The 24,618-nt window shown below is 46.2% G+C and overlaps 1 protein-coding gene across 1 annotated transcript in view; it reads right to left on the bottom strand.

Moving 5' to 3' along the window:
• Positions 1 to 24,052: 24,052 nt before the first annotated feature.
• The window catches only part of DUSP22 (dual specificity phosphatase 22), a gene marked incomplete at both ends in the record, with an annotated part of 42,611 nt that continues 42,045 nt past the window's right edge, over positions 24,053 to 24,618 (bottom strand). The window contains one exon of the mRNA XM_082015566.1: positions 24,053 to 24,238. Coding sequence (XP_081871692.1) covers positions 24,053 to 24,238 — 186 coding nt within the window. The remainder of the gene's footprint in view (positions 24,239 to 24,618) is intronic.

Below are 24,618 nucleotides of genomic sequence, written 5' to 3' on the forward strand. Positions count from 1 at the left end.
TTCTAATGCCTTCTCTCTTTTCCAGCTTTTAAGACTGCAAATTCTGCGCCAGTGTGAAACATGCAGATTTGATCTGCATTAGGTCAAACTCTTCTGTGGGAAAAAAAAAAATCTTTCTCAAATGCTGGAGAATATTTTAAAAAAAAAAAATGTTCTTGTCCAAAGAAATCCATGTATAGATAGAGAGATGAGTTACACATTCAGAAATCTTTAAGAGAAGACAAAGTCAATCATAAAAACCCAGACAGTACATATGTGGGAAATTACCTGGCTGAATAGGTTGCTGTCTTCATGCAGCAAGAACTCAATTAGAAAACTATCTCCCATTGCCTAAATATTAGAGGGGATGCTTAAAGCCAGACCCCTACATGCACACTTGGCCTTTGCAAACAAGCCTTCTCATGAGTAAGACATGCTCATATCACTAGCTTTGCTGACTCTGTTACTTTCTGGATGTCAGCCATTTCCATTTAAGATGGCAAAAAAAAAAAAAATTAGGACCACCATTTTGGTCTGTAAAGTAGAAAACTCTGATCAATAACACAACTGTGGTGCCTGCATTAAATGCTGCAGCATTACCGGCTGCTGCCAGTAAACTTTCGTTGGGCGCTTTTTGCATATGTGAAGACACAATTCCTCCTTCACCAACCTTGCTGGTGGTCTGAACACTTACAGCACCTCAAGCCTATTCATCTTCTTCTAGTGATTTCTGCACCATCGCGAGTGCCTGACCCTTCAAATCTTACCCAAAAGCCCTGCTGCTCGCATGGAAGTTTTCTGTGTCGGTGACAGAATTGAAGTCCTCTTGTGAAAATGCTCTTTCTGCTGTTTAACCACGGCAGCCACCGCCGGGCCCCCTCTTTTTCGCACTCTTAAGGTCACACTGACAAAAGGTATGCCAGGAAAAGTGACTGTTTCTGCTCAACAGTCGCTCGCAAGACCTCAGCACATAGCAAGCTGGCTTCTGCTTCCACCAAACCCCTCTGAAGTCCCAGCTGACTCACCTGGGAATTGCGCCCAAGGCAGAAAAGCAGAGAGACGCCAGCCCAGACCAGCTGCCGGGCACTCTCTGAAACGGGTCCCTGTGGAAAGGTGCTGAGCCAAAGGGCACACATAGTAAATGCTCTTGCGCTCAGGAGTTCACTCCTCCTTTCCTTCAGAGAAATTGCCCTTGCTCTCCTGGGTGCAAAGGCTCTCCTGTCTCCCTAAAAAACCACCGGGTGAACCCAGTCTCTAAGCCAGAGGGACCTGCTGGAAATTTGCCGGAGGCAACAGGTCTGGCAGCAGAGGTTCTCTGAGGATTGCCCGCTCCTTCAGGGGCTCTCCCGGTGCTGGAGACCATGAAATCCCCTCGGGCACCGGCGCAAGGGGGAGTTCCTCTGTGCAGAAGAGGAACCTGCCGATGAAGAGCAGGGGGTGCCCGCTCCCTCGCCTTGCTCCCACCTGGGCTGGGAGGGCTGCGCTGGTTGCCCTGGCCACCCAACTGCCTGCGGCTCTGCTGGGAATGTCCTCGTGACGGCAGGTCCCGCTGGGCGGTAAAGGTCGGGCCCCCGCGCACTCGCTGCAGCCCAAGCACAGGGCGAAGAGCGCTTGCTTGCTGAGCTCGCAGCCAGCACGGAGCCACCCGTGCGCAGGAGCGCGGCAGCGAGCTCGCTCCTTCCCCAGCAGTCCAGCTCTAGTCTTGGGTGAAGACCCTGACCGGGGCTCTTCGAGAACCCAGCAAAGCTTGTACTGAAGCCCTTGACAAATGACATTGACAAGTGCATTTTCAGAAGTGGGTTAAGCCCCTAAAAGTGCCTTTGGAAAGCCCACAGCTGCCTGTCTACATCTTTAGCTGCTCCAAAACCCCTTTCCTGAGATGGAGGTGTTTGAAGAGCTCAGCGCCTTGCTGTTGGCACCTGTTTCCACCGGGTGTCTTCTTCCCTCAGAAGTCCTCACAAATGCCTGGTTGGAAGCCCCTGTGATGCCCTCCGCTGCCCAAAGCAGCAGCGCGGTTCAGACCCCAAGGAGCGGCACTGGGAAAGCCTCACACCCCCACGCTTCAGTCAACAGCTCTGAGGCACGGGGTTGCGTTCACAAGCCGCTCTACGCAGCAGAAAGACCTCCATGGAACTGATGGAATTCAAAGACCCTGTGGAAATTTGGGCCAGATTCCCAATTGCTTTGGTTTATTCCAGCAAAGCACCTGCTCTACAAGCAGTCTAACGTGAGTCGCGACAGGTGATTTTAAGCATCCTCTGTTGTGGTAACTTCAGGTGTCGTAAGTGCTCCCCCTTCTCATTTTGGGAGGGTATTTGCAGTTCCTCCATTTAAAATAGTGACTCCTGAAACAGTATTAGTCTATCAATCAGCTATCTTCCATATTACTAATTACACAGTCATTTTAAACCATTAGAAACAAAGCAAACAGGCGAGCGTGGCCGTATCTTCACACTTCTACGCAGAAAAGTCTCACGGTCGAGTTGCAATTATTTTGGGTGCGTTTGGTGTACATTTTCTTTTCTTTTCACGTACTTCCCCTCCGCTTTGTAGCCAAGAATATTTCAAACGGCCTTTCGTAAGGCTGCCTTCGTGCCTCCGTACATCAGCCTGTGCCTGGGACTAAAATACCCTTTCACCGCATGTCCTAACCCCCGAGAGAACCCTGCAGCTCTCCTTTGAAGAGAGAAGGTTGGCGTGCGCGTCCAGCCGAGGCGGCACACGAGCCGCCAGGTGCCCTTCCCTGGTGGTGGGTCTCCAGTCCAGGAGCTAAACACCCTGGGGTTGACGCCTTCACCCCTGCAAACCAACAGCAGAAGTTTTATGGACTTCCCGCTCCTCGGGGCCTCCTGGTTGAGCAGCCGGCTGCTTGGGCAGCTAGTGTTGGGCTGTTTTCTTTATAAAACAGGTGCTGGCTGCGTTGCTGGAACCGGGGGATGAACGGTTTCAGCAGGGTGAAGCATCGCCGCCCCGTCTGCGCCTGCCAGCCGTGCCCCAAGGGCTCGGGTCCCATCAGGCAGCTGAAGGGGAAGGCCACCACCACCGTTACACTGCCTGAAGAGAGAGCTCCACCGAGAGCAGCGCCATTTGCTGCATGCTGGAGGCTGTTTTGATGATAATATAATCAATGTATTTGCATCTAATGGCACTTCTAAGCATTAATTTACTTTTTCCGGAAATAAGATGTATCTCCATGCTCTCTTTTCCCCCCCTCCTCCTCTTATTTAACTTTTCCTTTTTCTCTGGTTACTCCTGGCTCGTTATTAACCCCCTTCCCACCAGTACCCCAATAACGTTGCTAAATGCCAGGCTGAATTGCTGAGCCAGCATCCGGAGGTGTACAACGCAGCAGCCCTTCCGCGTGACCTGCTTCTGATGCTCCCCGGCGCTCCCCACGCTGGCTGGGAAAGGAGGCAGAAGCAGAGCGTGTCTTGCGAGCAGGTTTCTGAAACGAGGAATAGCTCAGGTTCAGATTTACGGGCCCTTTTCTCCCACACGCAGACGTGTGTGACAAGCCGCCTGAGCTGGAAACGACCATTTTTAGATTGTGTATCCTGGGTTGCTGGATAGCTAAAAACAAACAGGAAAAAGCTGCCGGAGGGTTGCTAAGGTGTGTTCGTTCCTATTGCAGGTGCGAGAGGTAATTAATGAATACCACAGCTGCCTGAGGAAAACGCCCGGTGCCCTGAGAGAGTGCAGGGAAACGGAATGGTGAAGAAGGAATTTTCCTTTGGGAAACCGGAGGAGCAAAGAGGAGTTTGAAGGACAGGAGCTGGGTACTGCTCCAGCATCCAAACCGCCTGTTGTAGCCGTCTGGAACCGCAAAGCGTGAACATTTCTAGCCTAAAACTAATGGGAGGAGCGGGCTTTACTCGTCAGGTGGTCGAGGTTTTATTAATTTTGTAAGGGAGAAAAGTCTTGGATTTTGCGTGCCTGCACCCACACTCACGTGCCTGCGTTTTGCAGGATGCTGGTAACAATGCCGATTTTGCTAAAAAGTGTTTTTTACAGCTCGCTCTGCGCTCCTTGAAAAGCCACAAGGCAGCTCTGGATCACTGCCTGCTCGTCATCGGTCCAAGCAAGACATGGTGGAGCTTCCCGAAACTCCGGGAAAAACCCCTGCAGTCACGTTTGTGCTGGATACACGAGTCTGATGGTTCCACCGAGCTGGGGAAATGAGAACGCGTGAGTGAGTAGTGTTGCGAATCAAATCATCAATATTATGAATAGAACCAATATTGAGTGTTTGTGGCCGAATGAGCAAGCAATTGCGCTTCTGGTATGCCAAGGCTGGATTTGAACTGCGGTGGCTTACACCGGAGCAGCATCCTTTTCCCATTTTCTTTTTCTGCATTAGCTCTGTTTCAGCACACAGGGTTGTCCTCCCTCCCCATCTCCCCAGAGCAGTTCAACTTATGATAGTCTAGCCACTCTCATCAGCAAGCAGCAGTTATGCATCTAAAAAAAAAAAAAAAATTGAAAAATTGAGGGGAAAAAACCCAGAAAAACCCCGTAAGTAGTTTTCAAAATTATAAAATAAGGAAAGCGTGGTTGCCATCACTTAACGAAGTGAATTTCTGAATGTTTCTGAGCAGAAATATAGCCGTATTTGCTAAGAATATGCTCGCTTCGTCTGGAAATAACGCATTTAATTCACAGGCAGTCGTTGCATGTTCGTTATTTTCTGTCACCATCCGAGCAGCTGACGTGCGGGTGACCCTTCGCCTCTCTTCCAGCCCTCCCCGATGCGTCCAGGCGAGGGAGGGAGCCGGCTCCTCAGGGAGACGGGCATCGCAAGGATCGCCGTCACTCACCTGCTGCCGAACGAAAATCTCTGCTCCCTCCTGCATTCGCTCTTTGTTTCTTTGCTTCTTGGCATTTGCCTGAAGAAACCAAAAGCTTCCAGCTTTGTGAAAAGGGGAAACGCTCAACTTTTTTTAAAAAATTCAACTTTTTACCAGTCACCTTCTATTTTTTAAAATTTGTTGTGTACTGTACTGTTACAGTAAGTACTGGTACCAATCCCTGTTTTTTAAAGGATCACCCCCAGCACACAAGATTTGGAGGGATAACGTGTCCTGGTGAAATCTGAGGAAGGTTCTGGCCCTAAAAATAAAAACATAAAGATGAATATAATGTATTGCTGCAAGAATTTAAAATTTACAGCGACGAAAATTCTCTGTCGTGGAGAGCAGATCAAGAAAAAAGCCAAATCTTTTCCCTGACTGCTTTTAAAAAAGAAGAGAGAACTGTTTTTAGAAAAAACAATTTTTAAAAATTGTTCAGTTTTCATAGGAAAACTCAAAACTTAATGTGTTTGATGTTTGACAAAACAGAAAAAAATGAAATATGTGTTAGAATTCTCTTTTCAAGGCTTTAAAAATTTATTTGGTTTTCTTTGCTTACTATTGACAAAATATTTTATTATCTGCTATTTTGGTGCTTTCTCTTTGCTTTTAAGTGCAAAAATCTTATTTTCTAATGACCTCCAGTAAACAAATCAGCCAGCTCTGCCTCATGTTCTGGTGCTGGCCAGGAGGTGCTGAGAACAACCTCTCCCTTAACTCAAGTAATTTGAGGCTCGCACCTCTGCCTGGTGGCTACTGAGGTTTGCTGGTATCGAGGTGAGGAAACTGGTCCTTTGCCAGCCATGTGGGGCACAGCGCGTCGCCTGGAATAACGCGCCCGTCCCGCTCCCGCCTGGGAATTCACGCTACTCTTTATTCAGCAGAGGGGGGAAGTTATTTTCTAAATCCAAAGGGTAGCAATACTTTTTTTTTTTTTTTTTTTTTTTTTTTCATATCCAACCTTCTTTGTTTGGAGTAAAAAGATGGGACGGTCAGGCAGCTAGATTTCAGACCATCAGCCCTCCTGGCCAGAGTTCTTCAGCTATGCTGTGTCCTCGAACGTGGCTCGTCAATGTAATTAAGACACTTGTACTCGACCAAAGACATCCTGGACATGACTGTCACTGACAAAACCCTTTACTGCATCTTGATCACAGAAGAAGTTAATCCAAGCTGGGGATGATACCTCACCGGAGTGGAGAAGCAGGACCACTCCAGAGGATTTATTACAATGAAGAACAAGGAAAAAGGATGAATTCATAACCTCCGAAAAACTGCCTTTTTTGGAGCACATTCCCAGACCGCAGGACACGCAGAGAGAGGGCTGGGCCGGCTGTCATGGGAGTGGGACAAGGATGCAGCCGGTGATGGGCTGGGGTGGGACCCCCCGAGATAGCTCTCTTGAGTCCTTTCCTCCAGCAAGGAAGAAGCAAATTCCCAGGGATTTGGGGAGCACTGAGCAGTGGCTGGCACGTTGGCTGATTCCTGGCACGTTTTAGGCTTCTCAAGGGTCTGTGGCTGGATGACACCCCAAGTGTTGGACATCCTGGGACGTTGTGAGAGCCCCATGCCCGGGGGAAGGGAGGTTGCCGATGTGACCACTTTAAATATTTTTGCTTTAACCAATCTTTGCTGGCTTTCATACCAGCATAAGATAATTATTGTGCTTGGGTTCATTTGTATCTTAAGTTCAAACCCACATCATTGCCTGGGTTCAAAAGATAACTTGGTTTTATATCTTTTGGGGTTGAGGTTCCACTTCAAAGAAACTGAGCTGCAAGGAGCCCATTTAAATCAGAAAATTACTTGGAGAGGGAAGGAATTAGGGTGATACAAGAAGAAAAAGTACTGGAGACTAAACATTGAACATGAAAAAAATCCACAAGATCTACACTGCGTGTGTATTGCACACTCTACTCCCACTACCTACTACAATTCTCCATTAAATATAAAACCACCTGGGTTTTCTGTCCTTTTGAATTGGAGCATCTTTATGAAAAGCAATGCAAAACAGGAATTTAAATGATAGAGAAAAGGACTCAGAAGGGTTGGAGCTTTGGGAAATTTCACAAAAACCTTAATGCGGCTGCCACTGAAATTTCCCTGCTTTTAAGAAACTGGGAGGCTCTCCTCTTCTCTGTGGCTATTGTAGGGTGGAAATCACTTGCGGCACATATATCCCTTTGGAAGGAGATGTTTTAGAGACCATAGGTATAGCATAACGTGTACAATTTCAAACACGATTTGGTTTCATCCTATCTTGATTAGTGAGGGGTAAATCCTCAGCCTGGACTCACTGAGCAGATGGTGATGAGGTGCAGATTGTTGTGAGAAGAAGGTGGTGATGGTCTAGCAGTTTGTGTTACCTTCTTCTTTTTGTCAGACAAAAGAGGAACTCACAGCCCCAAAGGAAAAATATTTAGTGAGCAAGGAGGGCTAATGTCTAAATTATTTAAAGAAAAAAAAATCCACTTGTTAATTGCTCTTCGTTAGGCAGCAACACAAATAACGTGCCTGTGTTTTTTTGTTGAGGAGCTACCTGAGTTGTCTTTCACAGCAACACAAGGCAAGTCTGGGTGTATGCTAGAGGGACTGAATGTGAGCCCTAAATGAATGTACGGTGGTATTTCACTTTGAAAAGAAGCGGGTCAGCCCTATTAGATGTGAAGAAGAATGATTTAAAAGGAAACAAGTCTTTGTAAACAAGGATTTCGGTGGAGGGTGAGAATGGGGGATAGTGAGTACGTCCAGTCAGAATTTCTCCTGCTATCAATGATCAGTCTAGCACATACATAAATCAGTGAATGCTTTCTGAAAGCTTTCAAAAGCATGAAACACCTTTATTAGCTGCAACGCCAAACGCGATCAAACACCGCTTGACCGCACGGTGCCGGCTGCACCACTGGATCCTCAGCTGCCTCAGCTCCAGCGCTCGGACCATGAGGCAGCACAAACCGCCCAACAAGCCAGCTGCCCGCGGCGGGGGCTTTGCTGCAAGCTCCTCCAGGAGGGAAACCCTCCTTCTACAGCCCTGTGACAATTGGGACATCCGTCTTACAGTCCTCCTCGCCAGGTGCCTTTATAAATGAGAGAGGATGGGAGCGTGGAGAGCGCCCGACACTACAAAGTTCTAGTAAATTGCTCCAAGTGGTCTGTCCCTCCTGGGATGTCAGCGTCTTTCTGCCTAGAGGAGCTTCGGCGTGGGTTTCCCATACTACGGAGCAGGGCGGAAGGGGCCATGCGACCAGGCTTCTCCTCCTCCCTGATGCTTGATCCCTCAGGTACGGGGCCAGGTGGAACAAGGAGGTTGGAGCGGGGCTCCCCAGGGCTTGGGTTGTGCACCGTGCAGGAACCGGCCACGTGTAAACCTGCCAGGGAAGAGGTGAGAGCTGGAGGTGCGGGTGGTCTCCAAAGAGCAGGCTGCTGCCGGGGGCAGAGCGATGGCTGCATTGCTCCTCAGCTGGGTGTGAGGCACGCTTTGCCCCACGGCCGGTAAAGCCTGATGGAGCGAGGCTCAGGGATGCTTTTCCTTCCTTGGGGAGCCTGGCGACACTGTGCTCATAAAGCCTCATTTCCAAAGGTACTGAGAGCATTGCACAGTCTGCAAAGAGCGGGCAAACACCCGGGTGATGGAGGATAAAACCACTAAGTGTGACAAAAAGTACACAAGAGTCAAGATGTTGTCAGAAGTCAGGAGGAAACTTCACAACGTTGTGGCCACTTTGGAAAAAGAGACTTGGCTGCTTTTGGAAATGTCTCCCTGAACAGTGAATATGTGAAATTATAGTAACAATATGTTATTACATCTCCTCCCAATTTTGTCCATGCCGGATCGCAGCAGCTTTTGGTATTACAGAATCACAGAACCATTAAGGTTGGAAAAGACCTTTAAGATCAGCAAGTCCAACCATCAATCCAACACCACCATGCCCACTAAACTGTGTCCTGAAGTGCCACATCCACATGTTTTTTGAACACTTCCAGTGATGGTGACTCCACCACCTCCCTGGGCAGCCTGTTCCAATGCTTGACCACTCTCTTGGTGAAGAAATTTTTCCTCATATCCAATCTGAACCTCCCCTGGCGCAACTTGAGGCCATTTCCTCTCGTCTTATCACTGGTTACTTGGGAGAAGAGACCAACACCCAACTCACGACAACCCCCTTTCAGGTAGCTGTAGAGAGCGATGAGGTCTCCCCTCAGCCTCCCCCGTAAGGAGGGGCCGTGGCAACTGCAGAACTGCAGCCGCGATGACCTTGTCAGGAGAACAGCATTTGGGACCCCCTGAAGTTTAGGTAGAAGAAAAATCTTACACCAGCTGCCAAGCAGCACAGGTGCTGCCGGGGAGGACTGGAAAAGCCCTGCACAAGCGGGAGCGTGCATGCACATCCAGAGGGTTCCCGACGGGCGGCGTTTGGTTTTATGCTACTTGCTTCGCAGTGACTGAAGCAAAGCACGCTGACCGCCAAGGGGAGATTCGCAAAGGTAGGGCAGGAAATTTTCAGTGGCAATGGGGTGCTGCTGTCCTTTTGGTGACATGGGAAAAAACTCCCCATCTAAAAAGCAGCGACCGCCTCACTTTGTTCCACTTTATCTGAGGAAAATCCTGGATGCTCCCTGAATTTTGCCTGGCAGATGATGCTGGCCCACGGTACCTTTTGAGGAGTTAACGGCTGCAGCGACTGTTGGCACCTGGTGCAGCCTGGCTGGCCTCCTTCATTAACTTTGGTACCAGGTCGCTCCTTTCTAATGGTGAAAAGAAAAAAAAAAAACAAAAGAAAGAGGTCTCTGCATGCATGGCTACCTTTGGTTAGCACGAACAGGAAGGATACTCTGAAGGGTGACTTACTAGCCATGGGCGAATGCTTCCCTTTTGAAGCAAAATAAAGTTTTTCACGTTGCCGGTGATACAAGCTTAGCCCTGCACACTTCTACTGAAGGTGCTGCATGCTAGAAAACACCAAGAAATTCCCTCACCCACTTACCATTACTCATTTGGTTACATAATTCATTTATTTTTTTTTCTTCTGGTGTGGGTTGGGCCGAGAAATACGGTGCCTTGTTAAAAAACCTGTCTGGTACGCTTGTTTATAGCAAACGCGACTCTGGCCGTGACTGCACGTGAAGGCACCATGGGCTACTGGTCAGAGCAAGGTGGCATGGGTGACTTGTCCCTGGTTTTCCTGCAGCACCTCAGGTCCATCATGGGACAGTTCATCCCTCCTTATCATCACCTCCGGATATTCAGACCTACCAGACTTACAAAGGCCTCCAAAATCCTCTTGTTGCGCTCCCTGGCTCTTACTGCTCGAGAAGCGTATGAATCGCTGCCAATGACCATTTGGTGGCCTTAAACTGCTACTCAAAGCACCGAACACCAGACCCTGCTGTCCCTGGGCTCAGGAGGAGTTTCCCCACTGGCTTCACTGGGGGCCAAGTATCCGGACCAAGGAGCTGCCTGCGAGACATTCCCGGTCACGCCAGCGCAACGGGCTGCCTGCTGCCATACTGCCCGAGCAGCTGTGAATTATGAGGTTTCCCTCCCCAGCTGCAAGGCAATGGCTTTTTAAGAGGCTTCTTGAAAAGGACAGACAGCAGCATTTAAAGGCACGTGGACAAAATTCCCTGCTGGCGTGGTGCTGCTTGAGTAATGGCAACTGCTCCGCCTGAGACGGCACACGTGCCGGCGCTTCTGGGGCATGTCTCGGGCGAGGACGTCACTGGCACAGTTACTTCCAAGCCTCCACAGCCCTGGAGGCACCATATTAGTAACAGCAGTCCCAAGGCACAGTTTCAGTGACATTGTTCCCTATCCACCTAAACCCCAGCCGGAGACCTAGACCGATACCCATTTAATGTGTAATGCATCTCAACACGTTAGAGGGACCAACGCGTAGGGACTCCAGTAACCCTCTTTGGGATAGGTGCGCATTTCCACAGTCGGGTAAAGTCTGCCCTACTAAGGACTGGGAAAGCTTCAAGAACCGGTGCTGAATTTTTGTAAGGCAAATGAGGATCATACCACATGGCTGGAGAAGCGGCGGTACAAGCCGTCCTCATTGGGAAAAAAGAGAAATGTCTGAAAGGAACAGGGAACTCACAACATCATTATTGCTGCCCAAGGCTCATTTGAAAACCCATATTGCAAGGGCTGCTCCAGCTCTGCTTGGGACCAATTCTTTCCTTTTCCCTCAAAGGTCCCCTTAAACTAAGTTCCCATGATTTTGACGCTCACCAGCAGTTGAAAGGATCCTTTTGGGAGCTCCCAGCATATAAATTGACACTTTAAAATATTAACTCACATTTCCAGAGCACAGAGGCCATTCAGAGAAGGTCCACAAGGCAGAGCAGGGTTGTTCCAGCATGGAGAAGTGATACAGAGTGGCACAGAAGAAGCAGAATCACCTCCCTCTTCAGTGTATGAATGCACGAAGCAGCTATGGCGCGCAGGATCGACCACAAGCGTAGGTGCCTCCGGTGCCTGGGGATGAGGATAACTGTTGGCGCCACTAAACAGCACCAAAGTAGGAACCATCTTATACCTGCAGAGCTCAGAAAAATGATTCAACTTAGTGCACACTTTAATCAGGCTCCTCAGAGCTTAAGGGAGCAGAGGTTGTCCACCTGCAACATCATCTTCCAGCTGCATTTTTGGCCTCCTTTCACCCCTCTGTGCAGGCAGGGTTTTAAAGCATGGAACATCAGCACAAAGAGTGGAAAGCTGGGCCTAGCTTCCCGCTGCTCAGGAGAACATCAAATGTCAGCATGGACTCACGTCATCTAAGTCTGCGAGTCCTAAATCTTCTCTACTGATGCACCGATGGCATTCCTTCTCCCTGCTGTAACCATTGCACTGCCAAGTACCGTTCGCTAGCAGCAGCCGCTTTGTCTATGTGCTCGGGACTACAACAATCAGTTTGCTTAGTCGTTGTTTTTCTTTGGCACATTGAGATACAATAATCAAGGTAATTCTCAAAGAAGAGTCCTTTTCTTTTTGCCGTTCTGTTTACACACAATATTGGCCATCTTTTCTGCCCTCTCAGAAAATCCGTAACAAAAACTTAACTCTACTTCACTGCATCTTTCTCAAGAAACTGATGCAGTTCCTGAAAGTTCCTCCAAATTTTCCTTCCAGCTCCCACAGGTGCCGCTATTTGCTTGTAGAGCTTTCCCCTTGTGAGGAAGCAGCAGGAAACCAACGGACCAAAATCAAAGCCCTGCTTGGCTTTCCTCGGAAAACATCATTATGCTTTTCTCTTACCTTCATGGAGCCAGGCCACTACAAACCCCATTAAGATCAGGTTATCTGTTATGACTGTTCACCTTCAGGGTCTTAACAAGCGTCCACTGTGACTGTCCAACACACCAACAGTGACAGAAACTGAGAATCATCGGTGCAAAGCTCTAGAAGACTATAGGAATAAGAGAAATTTGATGGCAACCCAAAGTCGTACAATGACTGCAAGCTTTTATTTTCAATTACGTTTTGTGTGTTACTTTCTAAGACAATCACAGCAGACACCTGCACAAGTCAAACTACTGCCTTGTTTATTGTTCAAGCCATTCAGGTGACAGCAGGATTTTAAACACACCACCTTGCTGGAATTCCTTTTGAAACCTTAAGATTAGGCTATACTCCATCAGTAGTCTTGTTTAAATAAACTACCCCTCTCCAGAACGTACACTTCATAAAATCTTCCCACACCTCACTGTTATTGACAGGTGGAAGGGAAGGTATATCATAACAGAGGTCTTCCTGTCTCTGACTGCTACGACTTCCCTCCAGGAATGACTTTGCATCTGCAGGGCCTGATAAGAATCATCCCTGAAACGTGAAGTTCCCATTTCCTAAAGCTGCAACAACATCCGACAGACCAAGAATATTGATCACCCCCCTTTGAAGGGTGGCTAAAAAGCAAAACTGCCCAAAGCGTTGTTGACTTCTGAAAATGTGCATTAAAGGCTTATCTTAGGATTGCATTCCATGTTTAAAGCTTCCCCTCCAGGTCTTCAGGCTAATCCTCTCCCAAACAGAACATGTTCAATATTACCGATGCACGATCAGCTCCCAGTTGCCTGGGGTACGGCTTACCCAGTTTGTCAGGAAACCACGGCATAGGTCTGTGCCCAGCTCAGCCTGAGCTGGGCAGGGTCATCAGCTTAGCCCTGACCTGGCTCTGGCATTCGGACCCGGCTGCACCCGCGCTCAAGCCCTCTGGGAAGCCAGGGCACGCCGCGCGTCGAAGCGCAGAGCCGGCTGGGGTGCGCGGGCAGGCAATCCTCCTCGCTCTGCTGGTTTCGCTCTAGGTGGTCGAGACACGACCATATTTATTACCATTTTCCCAGGAGAAGATGGCCGTTACGTGCAACTTTATTGTCAAATATTTCCTTCAGGCACCGTCTTGGTATCTTCTACTGAAATGGAGAAGTGAATGGAGACATTGAAGTGTCTCCACTCAAACACAGACATTCCTTAACTGCAACCTAGCGCTGCTTACAGAAGCTCTTGCTCGCTTTAATTGCAACCGCTTGCTTAAAATATCCACTGCCCACTTGCCCTCCCTCTCCACCCGACATGCACATGGGCAGAAATTCTCTTGCGCAGAGGTTCACAGGACTTCATGAAACGTGACATTAGAATATGGCTTAAAACAACTACTAGTGCCTTTCTTCTGCAAGCCCACAAGCATTCTTGTAACCAAAGCCACAAAAAAGGAGGTATTTTTAAACAAGCTGTGGGGACTGATTCACTGATTACTGTCTCTTCCTCCCCATTATTGTTTCCCATCAGAGCTGGCAAATTACTCTCAGAGCACTCACCAAACCATGGTCTCCCTGCTCTTACCTTGGCTATTTCTGCAGCACACATGGGTTATTTTCAGCTGGTAAATCATCTCTTAGTTTCTAACCACCCTAATATACGTCCTTCAAATTAAAAGTGCATAAAAACTGTTTGACTTTGTTGAATGAATGGGCAACAGCAACCGTCTTCATTCAGTCTTGGAGGGAGGGAGGCCTGGAGGGACTAAAACAGTTCTAATCACCCAGCTTAGTGCTGGAGGCAACCAGAGAGAGACCCAGACCACCTTGGCCATCAGTAGAAAGACAGAGGCTTCTCTGACACGCAGTTTGGACCTACTCTGGTTCGAAGTTAAAGGGAGTTTTCCTTTTTAACTGAGGTGCCCACAGCAGGTGCTGCAAGCCCCCCAACCCTGCTTGAAGTTCAATGTGTTTCAAGGCACCGAGGCTCCCAATTCACTCAGAGGAACAGAGGGTCAGTCCCCATGCACGGACCTTCCCCCAGAAATGACCTGAGAAGCAGCTCTGACTGTATTTCGCACAACTGCAGTGCATTCAGAGAAAAACAGCTAAGTCAAGGGGGAGTCCCTTCCTCTGCTGCCTGGAGTTTCCAAGCAGTTTTTGGAAAAGAATCAAATTCATGTCCTCCATGCAACAGTCCAAAAGTAGCAGCAGCAGCTTGGCCAAGGAGGCACCAATTTTGTTCCTCTTCCAGTTCTCATCTGCCAGAACAGATTTTATTAGATGTATTCCCCATATGCACTTTCTTTCCAGAACAAGCCTAGGGGAAAATCAGGACATCACTTTTTTTTAGCATCGTAACCACATACCCAAAGTATAGGAAACAGCAGAGAGTCCCCTTCTTTTTTTTTTTTTTTTTTTTTTTGTGCCTGCAGACTTTTTCCTGGAGTGCATGGGACGTATCTCAGCACATGTATCATTAGCTTTTACTGCATTACTTTTAGGTATTCCAATGCTTTCATTTTTTTCCGTATGTTATTCCTCCTCCACTTGCACCCCCGTCATTCTTGACATCACAAACATGTTACATATTCCTACCATTTAATTTTTACCTGAGATTTTATGTTCAACAGATGTACCTGTGGGATGAATTTTGTCTAGGGCAGCCATAACCAGAATTGCTCTGGATGTCTTCCACTTCACTCCATCTTTTTCCATGTAGAAACAATGACATCTGCATTTTACGTAATTCACGTTGAAATACAGCAGTGGGTACCCTGGGGAATTGGACCTTGATTTTTCCCAGTTCCCATCAACATCCAACCACCAGCCTGTGCAGCACAAGCACTTCCTACGCAGGTGGGACTGAGGTGTTAAGAATAAGCAAGAAGCCACCACAGCTCCTTGCCCTGGTTCAGAATCTCTCTGTTACAAAGGTATTTTAACACCTCTCAGACGAGGAGCAGATACCCGCTTTAACAGTACACACCAATACTGACACAGTGCTTTCCTCCAGGGGCTTTGTAGAGCCATACCAGGGAAAGTTGTAACAATTCTTTTTTCCCCATTTTATTGGGAAAATTAAGCAAACCAGAACCAAAGCAACTTGCCCAGTCACACAGCAAATTGTACGTTTGGGAACAGAATCCCAAATGCTTCACAGTCCAGCGTTTTACGGATTGGGCAAAGGCAGCTGACTCAACATGCCCTCTTGATAAGCCAAAACCACAAGATTTCTGAGTCAAAAAGGACTCTCAAACTTCCCAGCCTGTCTTACTGCATCGCAGGTGCTCTTGTTACCCTTTCTATGCCATTTTGGAAATTTATGTGCTTTTCAGGGATGTATAATTTTAAGGGAGAAAACCCTGGCTAGAAATACGTGAGTTCTCACAAGACAAACATTTCCTCCAGTGCAATCAACTTGATGTAAGGTGACCACCTCGGGGAAATGAAGGTCAGCTCTAAACATGCCAGAAGCCCCACCTCAGTCCCTTGAAAATAAAATATAGTTAAGGAAGAGGAGTATTTAAGATCCTTCCAGCAACAGCAAAGTCCAGAGTACACTTGCAGTGAGTTAGTACGTTACTATAATATGCCCTGATGGGTTTTGTATCGTGATAAACCTTTTCCCATTCCTTCCCCAAACTTATTACTGATGGTTAACTTCAGAGTCATACAGCCTTACCCAGCTGAGAAACGACAGAGATACACTTGCACAGCCTCCCAGATTTGCAGAAATGCAAATGGTTTTCAGTATTCTCAAAGGGAAAAGTCATTTTTTCCCCCGGGGTAACTGGTGGCATTAGCCAGTAAAAGCCCAACCAGTTCACTTGTGTGCAACAGAGGCATCTTCTGCACCTTGCAAATGGTCCCAGGCTTCTGCAAAAATGAGTCCTTACTCAGAGGACACAAACTGTTGCATGGCATACCCTTTCTTCCAGGGGAATGGAGATCTTTACCGGCTCTGATAAGAACCTCACTGCAAACCAGACATTATCAAGTAAATAAACTACCTAAGAACAGACGAATCTCATGTCTAAAATCTGAGGATTTGACCAAAGCTTCCACAGCACTCAGGTTTTGTTGGGGGGTTTTGGGTTTTCTTTTCTTCTTCTTTTGAGACGTTCAGGGATTACGTAAACTGTTTTGCTGGGAAATTACATGCTGCAGACATACTTGCAAAGGCGTCCAAAATGCAATCCTTGTGAAAATACGCAGTGAGCGTGCATAAACACAGCTGTAATTCTGACATCTCAAACACATATTTTGTCTAAAGTCAGGGCAGTGTTTTCCCTTATTTACAAGCTTTCAACAAAGTCCCACCTTGCCTTAAAAACCGAGGAATACACAATTATGTTGTTTGCAATCTGTAACGTGCATGTGATGCTGGTCCAGCAAAGCACGTTGCTTTTTGGCATACAAATAAAAGTTAAATATCCCTTTTTAATTTTTCAAATGTCACGTTCAACACTGTCATGGATCCGTGTTACTTTTCCAAAACATCCAGTGCTGTACGGGAGCCAGACTGCCACAGAAAATGACAACGTCCACAGAAGTCACGGCAGGCTTGGCAAACACGTGCCACCCCCACAACAGGACAAACAGCAGAACTGTATTCATTAATGCAATCAATTAAATCAGCAACCTTACAACATAAGCTTTTTTTATTAATACACATTTAGAGGAAATAAATTGTTTGCAAGCCACACATTGGCACTCCTCCCGACTCAAGAATTCTGGGATAAATACCAGTTATTTAAAAAAAAAAATAATCATCACACACACAAAAAAGGGAAATGGAGGGGAAGGAAAGGAAGAGCCTCAAGAAATTGTAACAAAAAATCCCATCCCCTGTATCTGACAAATTAAATAAAAACTCACTTGCTTTCAGAGAAAGAAGGGGAGTCAGAACTCACTTTCAAAGGGTCCATTTATAAATGCATCTGCCCAGATCTAAAGCTGTGCTTTGCTAACGCCCGTGTGAATAGACGACCAAGCGAGCAAACAACTTAAAAACACCTTGCACTTCAAGTAGCTTGGAGGCCTTGGTTCTGATCTCTCTGTTCATAGTTCAATGAGTAATGAAGGATACAAACCTGCACATTCATAGTTGCCTCAACTAAAATGGAAACCAGGTGCAGGTCTGGCTGAAAATCCCATTTTTTGAGGCTGCTTGCAAATGAGTTTTACTCCCAGTTCACTGCAGATGACTTCAGCTCCCATGAACAGAATCGAGTCTCCTGCAAGGGCTGAGCTATGCGGTAGCTAAATGGCAAAAAGGCACCTCCTGCTCACACTTCATTAGATGCCTACTCCTAATAATTATACTAGAAACTTCATGGAAACTACAGGAACTCATCTTGCTACTCGCAAGCGACTCACTTTTGGTAAACTGCAGTTTGCATAATTCACTACAGCAAAGCACACATTCAAACAAGTATAAAGAAGAATTTGTTCCCTGGGTGAGGGCAGAAAGAGTAATACTGGACAGCAGCTAAATGTAGCAATGAAATAGTTAAAACACGCAGGAGCCTGGGGCACGTGGAAAATGAGAGCCACGTTTAAAGCTCTGCTGAGAACAAAGTGTGAAAATAGCTGTTTCTGTTGCATGCTTTGCATCTCCAGGGGTTTCTACAGAAACACTGTACAGTGCAAAACCACCTTCCTCATGCTAATATTTTCTAGAGACCATCATCGTTTTCCCTCCTGAGGAGGTGGAAGGACTGTTGTAATTTGCTGGCAAAGCCCAAACTCCTCATCAGGGTTATGGGCACATCCAAGGAGCTGGGGGCTTTCCCCCTCGTTCCCTCAGTTTACTGCGTGGTGGGAGAGGACTACATGAATCGAACCGCAACTGCCGTTTGCCAGAACTCACGACAGTTGCATAGAACATAGAATGAAACGAGATATAAAGTTGGCAACAGCAGTATGGCACGCTGGTCGCAGCACATTTTTTACATGTGATTTGGATTAAAATTGCTCTTGAGAGGTGCTAAGTGGTCAAAGGGAAGGCAAAGCAGCAGTGCATTTTTCATTTGGAAACTGCTGTTTTCCTTTGGGGCTAGGGGGAAGTCTCCTCTAAAATTTAACAGATTTTCCTACTTCACAAGGGATTATATTATAAACATGTTTTCTGTCTCATCAGTGCTACAGCACATATATCTAAGACATAGCTATGGGTAACAGATAGGAGAAAGGAGGTAATTACACTACTAATTCAAGCTTCACATAGTAGGCTGCATTTAATTTAAAGTCCTTCCGTAGAAGACGACAGGAAGAGGACTGAAACACACATTAATAAAATCACAGCCGTCCTATTTAGACTGAAGATGAACTGAAATATATTGTGAACAAGGTGTATCTACAGACCCATTAACTTTATTCTAGTGGAGAATATTATTAATTAGTTGAATCCCTGAGATCCCTTAGGAAACATTCATGCATTCCCAGCAGTCTATAAACTAACAAAGCGCTGGGAGAGGAATAAGAGGGCAAAAAGGAAAGACCCAAAATCCAGTGTGCTTGAGCATCTAACTTTGCCTTCATGATAAGGGAGTCCCACTGCAAGAACAGGTCAGCCTTCAGCGATGACTAAAGCTGCCATGAGATCAGGCTACTTAGGCATGACCAATTACACTTTCAGGTTGGTGGGTTTTTTGGTTTTGCTTGTTTGTTGGTTTTTTCATTGTTCAAATGCCAGAATTACCCTCTTAGCAGAGATACTGTCAAACTAAAAATTCAGCGTGTTATCAGTAGGAATTTAAATGGGGCTTTTCTCCCCCCTTATACTAAGTTTTTAATTTCCCATCCCCCCTGAGAACCATCATCTGCCACTTACATCAGCTTCCTCTGATAAACCACTACTGAGAGACTTGGCTCTTGGGAGTCTGTAAACCAGCTAAGGTATAAAATGGGCTGGATGGCCGAGCCCAGAGAGTTGTGGTGAACAGAGTTAAATCCAGTTGGCAGCCGGTCACAAGCGGTGTTCCCCAGGGCTCAGTTCTGGGGCCAATCTTAAGTTTAATTTCTTTATCGATGATCTGGATGAGGGGATCAAGTGCTCCCTCAGTAAGTTTGCAGATGACACCACGTTGCATGGGAGTGTTGACCTGCTGGAGGGCAGGAGGGCTCTGCAGAGGGATCTGGACAGGCTGGATCGATGGGCAGAGGTCAACTGTATGAGGTTTAACAAGGCCAAGTGCCAGGTCCTGCACTTGGGTCACAACAACCCCATGCAACGCTACAGGCTTGGGGAGGAGTGGCTGGAGAGCTGCCCAGCAGAAAGGGACCTGGGGGTGCTGGTTGACAGCCGGCTGAACATGAGCCAGCAGTGTGCCCAGGTGGCCAAGAAGGCCAACAGTGTCCTGGCCTGTATCAGAAATAGTGTGGCCAGCAGGAGTAGGGAGGTGATCATGCCCCTGTACTCAGCACTGGTGAGGCCACACCTTGAATCCTGTGTTCAGTTTTGGGCCCCTCACTACAAGAAGGACGTTGAGATGCTTGAGCATGTCGAGAAAAGGGCAATGAAGCTCGTGAGGGGTCTGGAGCACAAGTGTTACGAGGGGCAGCTGAGGGAACTGGGGTTCTTTAGCCTGGAGGAGGCTGAGGGGAGACCTTATTGCCCTCTACAACTACCTGAAAGGGGGTTGTGGCGACATGGGTGTTGGTCTCTTCTCCCAAGTAACTTGTGATAGAATGAGAGGAAATGGCCTCAAGTTGTGCCAGGGGAGGTTTAGACTAGGTATTAGGAAAAATTTCTTCACCGAGAGAATGGTCAAGCATTGGAACACGCTGCCCAGGAAGGTGGTGGAATCACCATCACTATGTTCAAAAGTGTTCAAAAAAAAACTTGTAGACGTGGCACTTTAGGACATGGTTTAGTGGGCATGGTGGTGTTGGGTTGACGGTTGGACTTGATCTTCGAGGTCTTTTCCAACCTTAATGATTCTGTGATTCTAGAAGTTTTACAGCTAATTAAGCCCTAAGCCGGTGTGCTATGGAAAAGAAGATGTTTCAGAAGAATAAAAAATTTGGATTCACTCCATAACCCTGTCGCAATGACAGGCCAGCAACAATAAGTAAAAGAGCAACATTATCTTGTGGGACTACTATCAAGAGATACTTGTGCTGCAGACTCTTAAACTCACCTGAGAGAACTAGGTGAAGAGAGGGGAAGTCTCAAGAAGCCTGTGTGCAGGAGAAAAAAGTAATCTACATACCAAAATGAGTTCATCTTGTACTCTTACTGTACCTGCATTGATACAAACAGTGAGTAGAAAGACACTATTATTGATTTCAAGAAATACACAAGCAGATCAGGTGTTAACATTTACTTTTATTTATAAAAAAATTGTAGAACATATTAAATACAAACATTTGGAAAAAGCAATCAAGGCTTCGCTAAGTTGCCCACGAAGAGGAAGACAGAGAATCAAGAAGCTTACCAAGTTTAGAGTTTTTAAACTAGCTGAAGTAATTACTGTAATTTTTCACTGACTTCTTTATAGGCAGTGGCCATTATAGCAACCAATGTTATTACTGTCCTTTTTAAAAAAACAGAGATACGATTTGCCATATCTTCCCACTCAACCATAAAATGTAAGGAAGCAGCTCTTTCCAGGTTAAAAATCAGGGTAATAAATACTAATGCATTTACCCATGGGTAACACTAAATTGTATAACACTAAACATTTGCTTATAATCACACATGGATATCAAGTCGAGCCCCAAAAAATCGATTATACATTTCAAATCTGCATATCCAAGGTGTTATAAACTTTATACATTTTCCAGTGAACATCAAAATGAGGACAATGTTTTGAAGTACAGAAACAAAATAACTGAACGCATTGTCTACACTACAAAGGCCAACTACGAAGAGGTGGACTGGGGTCCAGTCATGTTCCAGACAGCTGGAAAGTCCTACAAACTGCCACTTGAAAGGCTGGTTGGAAGACAAATCATGTCACATTCTCAGTCTGTGTTAGCTCCTCTCCCTTTCCAAAAGGCCAAAGGTGAGAACTGTAGCTACTCTCTCTTCTGCACCTTGTGGTAATAAAGGAGTAAACTATCATTCTGCTCCCTACATGGACAAACCCTATTCAAGTTTTCTTAGACTGCTGTTGCTCTTTTTTACCACTCTTAAATGCAGTATGCAGTACATACAAGACTGCTAAACAAGATGTAGAAGCAAGAGACTACAGAAGATACCTCTTCTGTCTTTTAAAAAGAGAGAAGCACTTCCATTTGCTGACAATACGGCACTCCCTCTGCCTTCCTGCTTTACCCTGTATCTGCTTTCGAGCTGCAGCATAATGCACATTGATGTGGCTATATGGCGCTAAAGCCAAATTGAGTTCTAGAAAAATCCTGTTTGTGGGACTGACTCTTTGGGGATAACCAAACTATTTAAAAAATCCAGTACAGAATAATCTTGGACACACGAACATTAATAAATGTCTCCCATTCTGCCTTGTATTTGTCAGAACAGAAAAAAGAATTGCCAACTTACTGGCACTCACAGGGCTACTACTGCTGCAAGGATGAGAGTGCCGAAAGTGTTATGGGATACATAGTGTTGACAGTCAGCTACAGGATGGACTGACTGGATACCTGCAAGAGCACAGGCAGAATGTTTCTGACAAAGCTGCCCTTTGGGGACAGGCTGAAGTTGCACGACAAACCCTATTATGAGTATAGGGTTGAACAAATGGACCAGCATCCTGAATGTGTGTCAGACCCTGTTACCGAGGAAAGCGTTTTCCAGTTACCACATCCACCCTCAGAGCACAGAAGGGACTGCCAACATGGGCACTGCTGTGCTGGAATTCCTAAACAGCCAATTATTTGCAGATCAATATCTTCAAGAAAAGCTAAATATTTCTCTTACCAGGCAAACACAGAGCAGCTGCTGGATATACCAAATAGGTAGTGGTTCATTTAGCTACAAGCTTGGAAACAAAGTCAATTCCAAGCACCTTTCCCAAATCCAACAGCATCCCTTACTGCAAGACAGACATGATTATCCTGCTCTCACTGTGTTCAGTATGCTTAAAGCACTTAGTGCACTGAGAACCCTGATGCAGGCTTGGACTCAGACAAAACTGTCAGGCTAGTTCCACCCCATCCCCTTTTTGGCAATGATGGATATGCAAGATCCATATTTCACAAGCCATAACATATATTTTTTGAAGATACTTAACAACAGATATTTAACAGCCAGACCTTACTTGACCCTAGAAGCCTTACTCCCATCCAAAGAATTCACTGCTACCCAAAGCAAGCAGGAAATTACACGAAGAGGAATCTTGTGAAGGGATGGGAGGCCAGAGTACCGAAGAAATGGAGAGACACAACAGTCTATTTAATATGCTGACTGCTTCTTTCTCAGCGCTCAGCTTTTAGCATGATATATGCCACATATAAACAAATGAGGCCTTTGTTTTTGTTTTTCTGTCCTGGCTATTTAGGAGGTATTTTTTATTTTCTGGAACCTTCAAGAAAAATAGACCTTCCATCTTCTGAGTCAAAGACAAGAAATCATGATCTTTGCATCAGTGCCACCCCCCCATTACACCATTAGAAATCAGTACACTGCCCAGCATCCCTGGTGACATATTTGAAGTTACACTCTTAGAATACACTTGAGTCAGGCAATGGCTCCATTCCAGAAACACACAATGTTACTAAGAGCGGAGTACAGCCCCTAGTTTTAAACTAGATTAAAATATATTTTACAAATGCATTCCTACAAATCTGATCACAGCAAAATATATAGTGGTTTTAAAATGGTAGAAACTTGAATTCAAACAACTCAATTTTTAAACCAGTGAGGAATATGGGCAAAACTATAAACTTCTCAAATACAGACATTTGTGAAATACACACGCACACTCACGCACGCACACACACTTATTTCACTCAGTGGCAGGTCAAGATCACACAAGGCAATCTTCAAGGTTGCATTTACAACCACAATGACAAGAACAGCATTTTTGAGGTAGCTGAAGTCAAAGAGCAAACCACAGCACAAGCAAAGAAACAGGTGCTCGCACTCACACCGAGCCCACTCTTTGGAGACATGTTATCATGTGCGCAGGGGCGTGCGTTGAAGAGGCAGGTGTTCCACGGGGAATGAAGTTCAGCGGCACTGGAGACCTGATAAACTGCTCTCCAGAGAAGCTTATGTCGGGAGACCAGATGCACAATCAAGGGACCACGGCTTAAATCACTGCACATCAGCTGAGCTGTGGGAACAGTCTCAGTGCTCTTGGGCTGTGGCAGTTCTACTGACAGCTCTGTCTCACGTGCACTGAACCAAGTACAGCTGTGGCAGTTGAGGATGTTATTACTCAGAGCTGTCTGTCTCACTTCTCTCCTAGATGCTACTGTTGCCAGAAAGGTACATGTACCCATATCTCACCTGCTCAGGTTTGCAGTCTAGCATTCAAGTTCAAGCCACCTCCATGGTATTACTTGCCAATGGACTGTGAACAGGAGCAGCAGAGACACAGACTTGAGTTCCCTTCTTTGGTGCAGTAACATCTTTACCACATTGATAGTGCAGAGATGTCAAACTGCCATAGCTTGAATCATCAGACTTCATCTCTGAGTGCCCTTTGCTAGCCTACAAAGAAAAGGAGTTGAGCTAACCTCACAGCAAATGCCAGGCGATGTGGACATGAGGGGATAATAGCTGGGGCTGGCTGATGAACTGGCTCAGCCACAGTAACTGGATCATGTCTGTGGGCATACAGAGAGCTTGATCCTGCCCAAATAATAAAACTGTCACACACACTCACACGCACTCACACACACACAAACACACACATAATGTAGTATTTTCATCAAGAAGCTTTCTACAAATCAACTGTTTGCATGATTACTGCTGAGAGTCTTGAAGATGGGATGGAAATTATGGCAAGATATTTTTCAAAGGTAGAAAGAAAAAAATCAACCTCCTACGATTAGGTCTCTGTTGTGTAGTTGCTGTATGAGAGAGATGGCACAGATGAAAAGTTGTTATTCCACTGTCTTCCTCCAGTACTCTGCTGCAATTCTGCCTGCTCTTTATATTTGCTTAGAAGATTTTTGGCTTCTTGCAGATCCTGAGAAGAGTTTTCCCCGTATTCTTCTTTCAGCCACTGCCTGAACTGCAGAGTTGAACATAGAGATAGAACATGATGCAACAATAACATGAGACTAATGCAGAAGTAATACTCCCTCCTGCCCTACAGAATTTTGAGAACCTTTAAGAACACAAGAGAGTGTAAAGAAAAGCACTCCAAATATTGCATGTCCTTCAAATAGCAGCACAGAATACATAGGCACAGGAACACACATTTGAAATCCTCGAGATCCCTTACATCCCCTAAAATTAAACACTTGCATAACAGCTTGGCTGGCTGGAGTAATACAGAGTAAGGAACACCCACTGGGCAAGGACGTCATGGACTTAAAAGCACCCTCCTCCTGTTGCATATACAAACAATAAGATGAATTAGCATGGAAGCCAACTTGCCCAAGTCACAAC

Source organism: Phaethon aethereus (assembly GCF_964289735.1).
Source record: "Phaethon aethereus genome assembly, chromosome: 2".
NCBI classification, from domain to species: Eukaryota; Metazoa; Chordata; class Aves; order Phaethontiformes; family Phaethontidae; genus Phaethon; species Phaethon aethereus.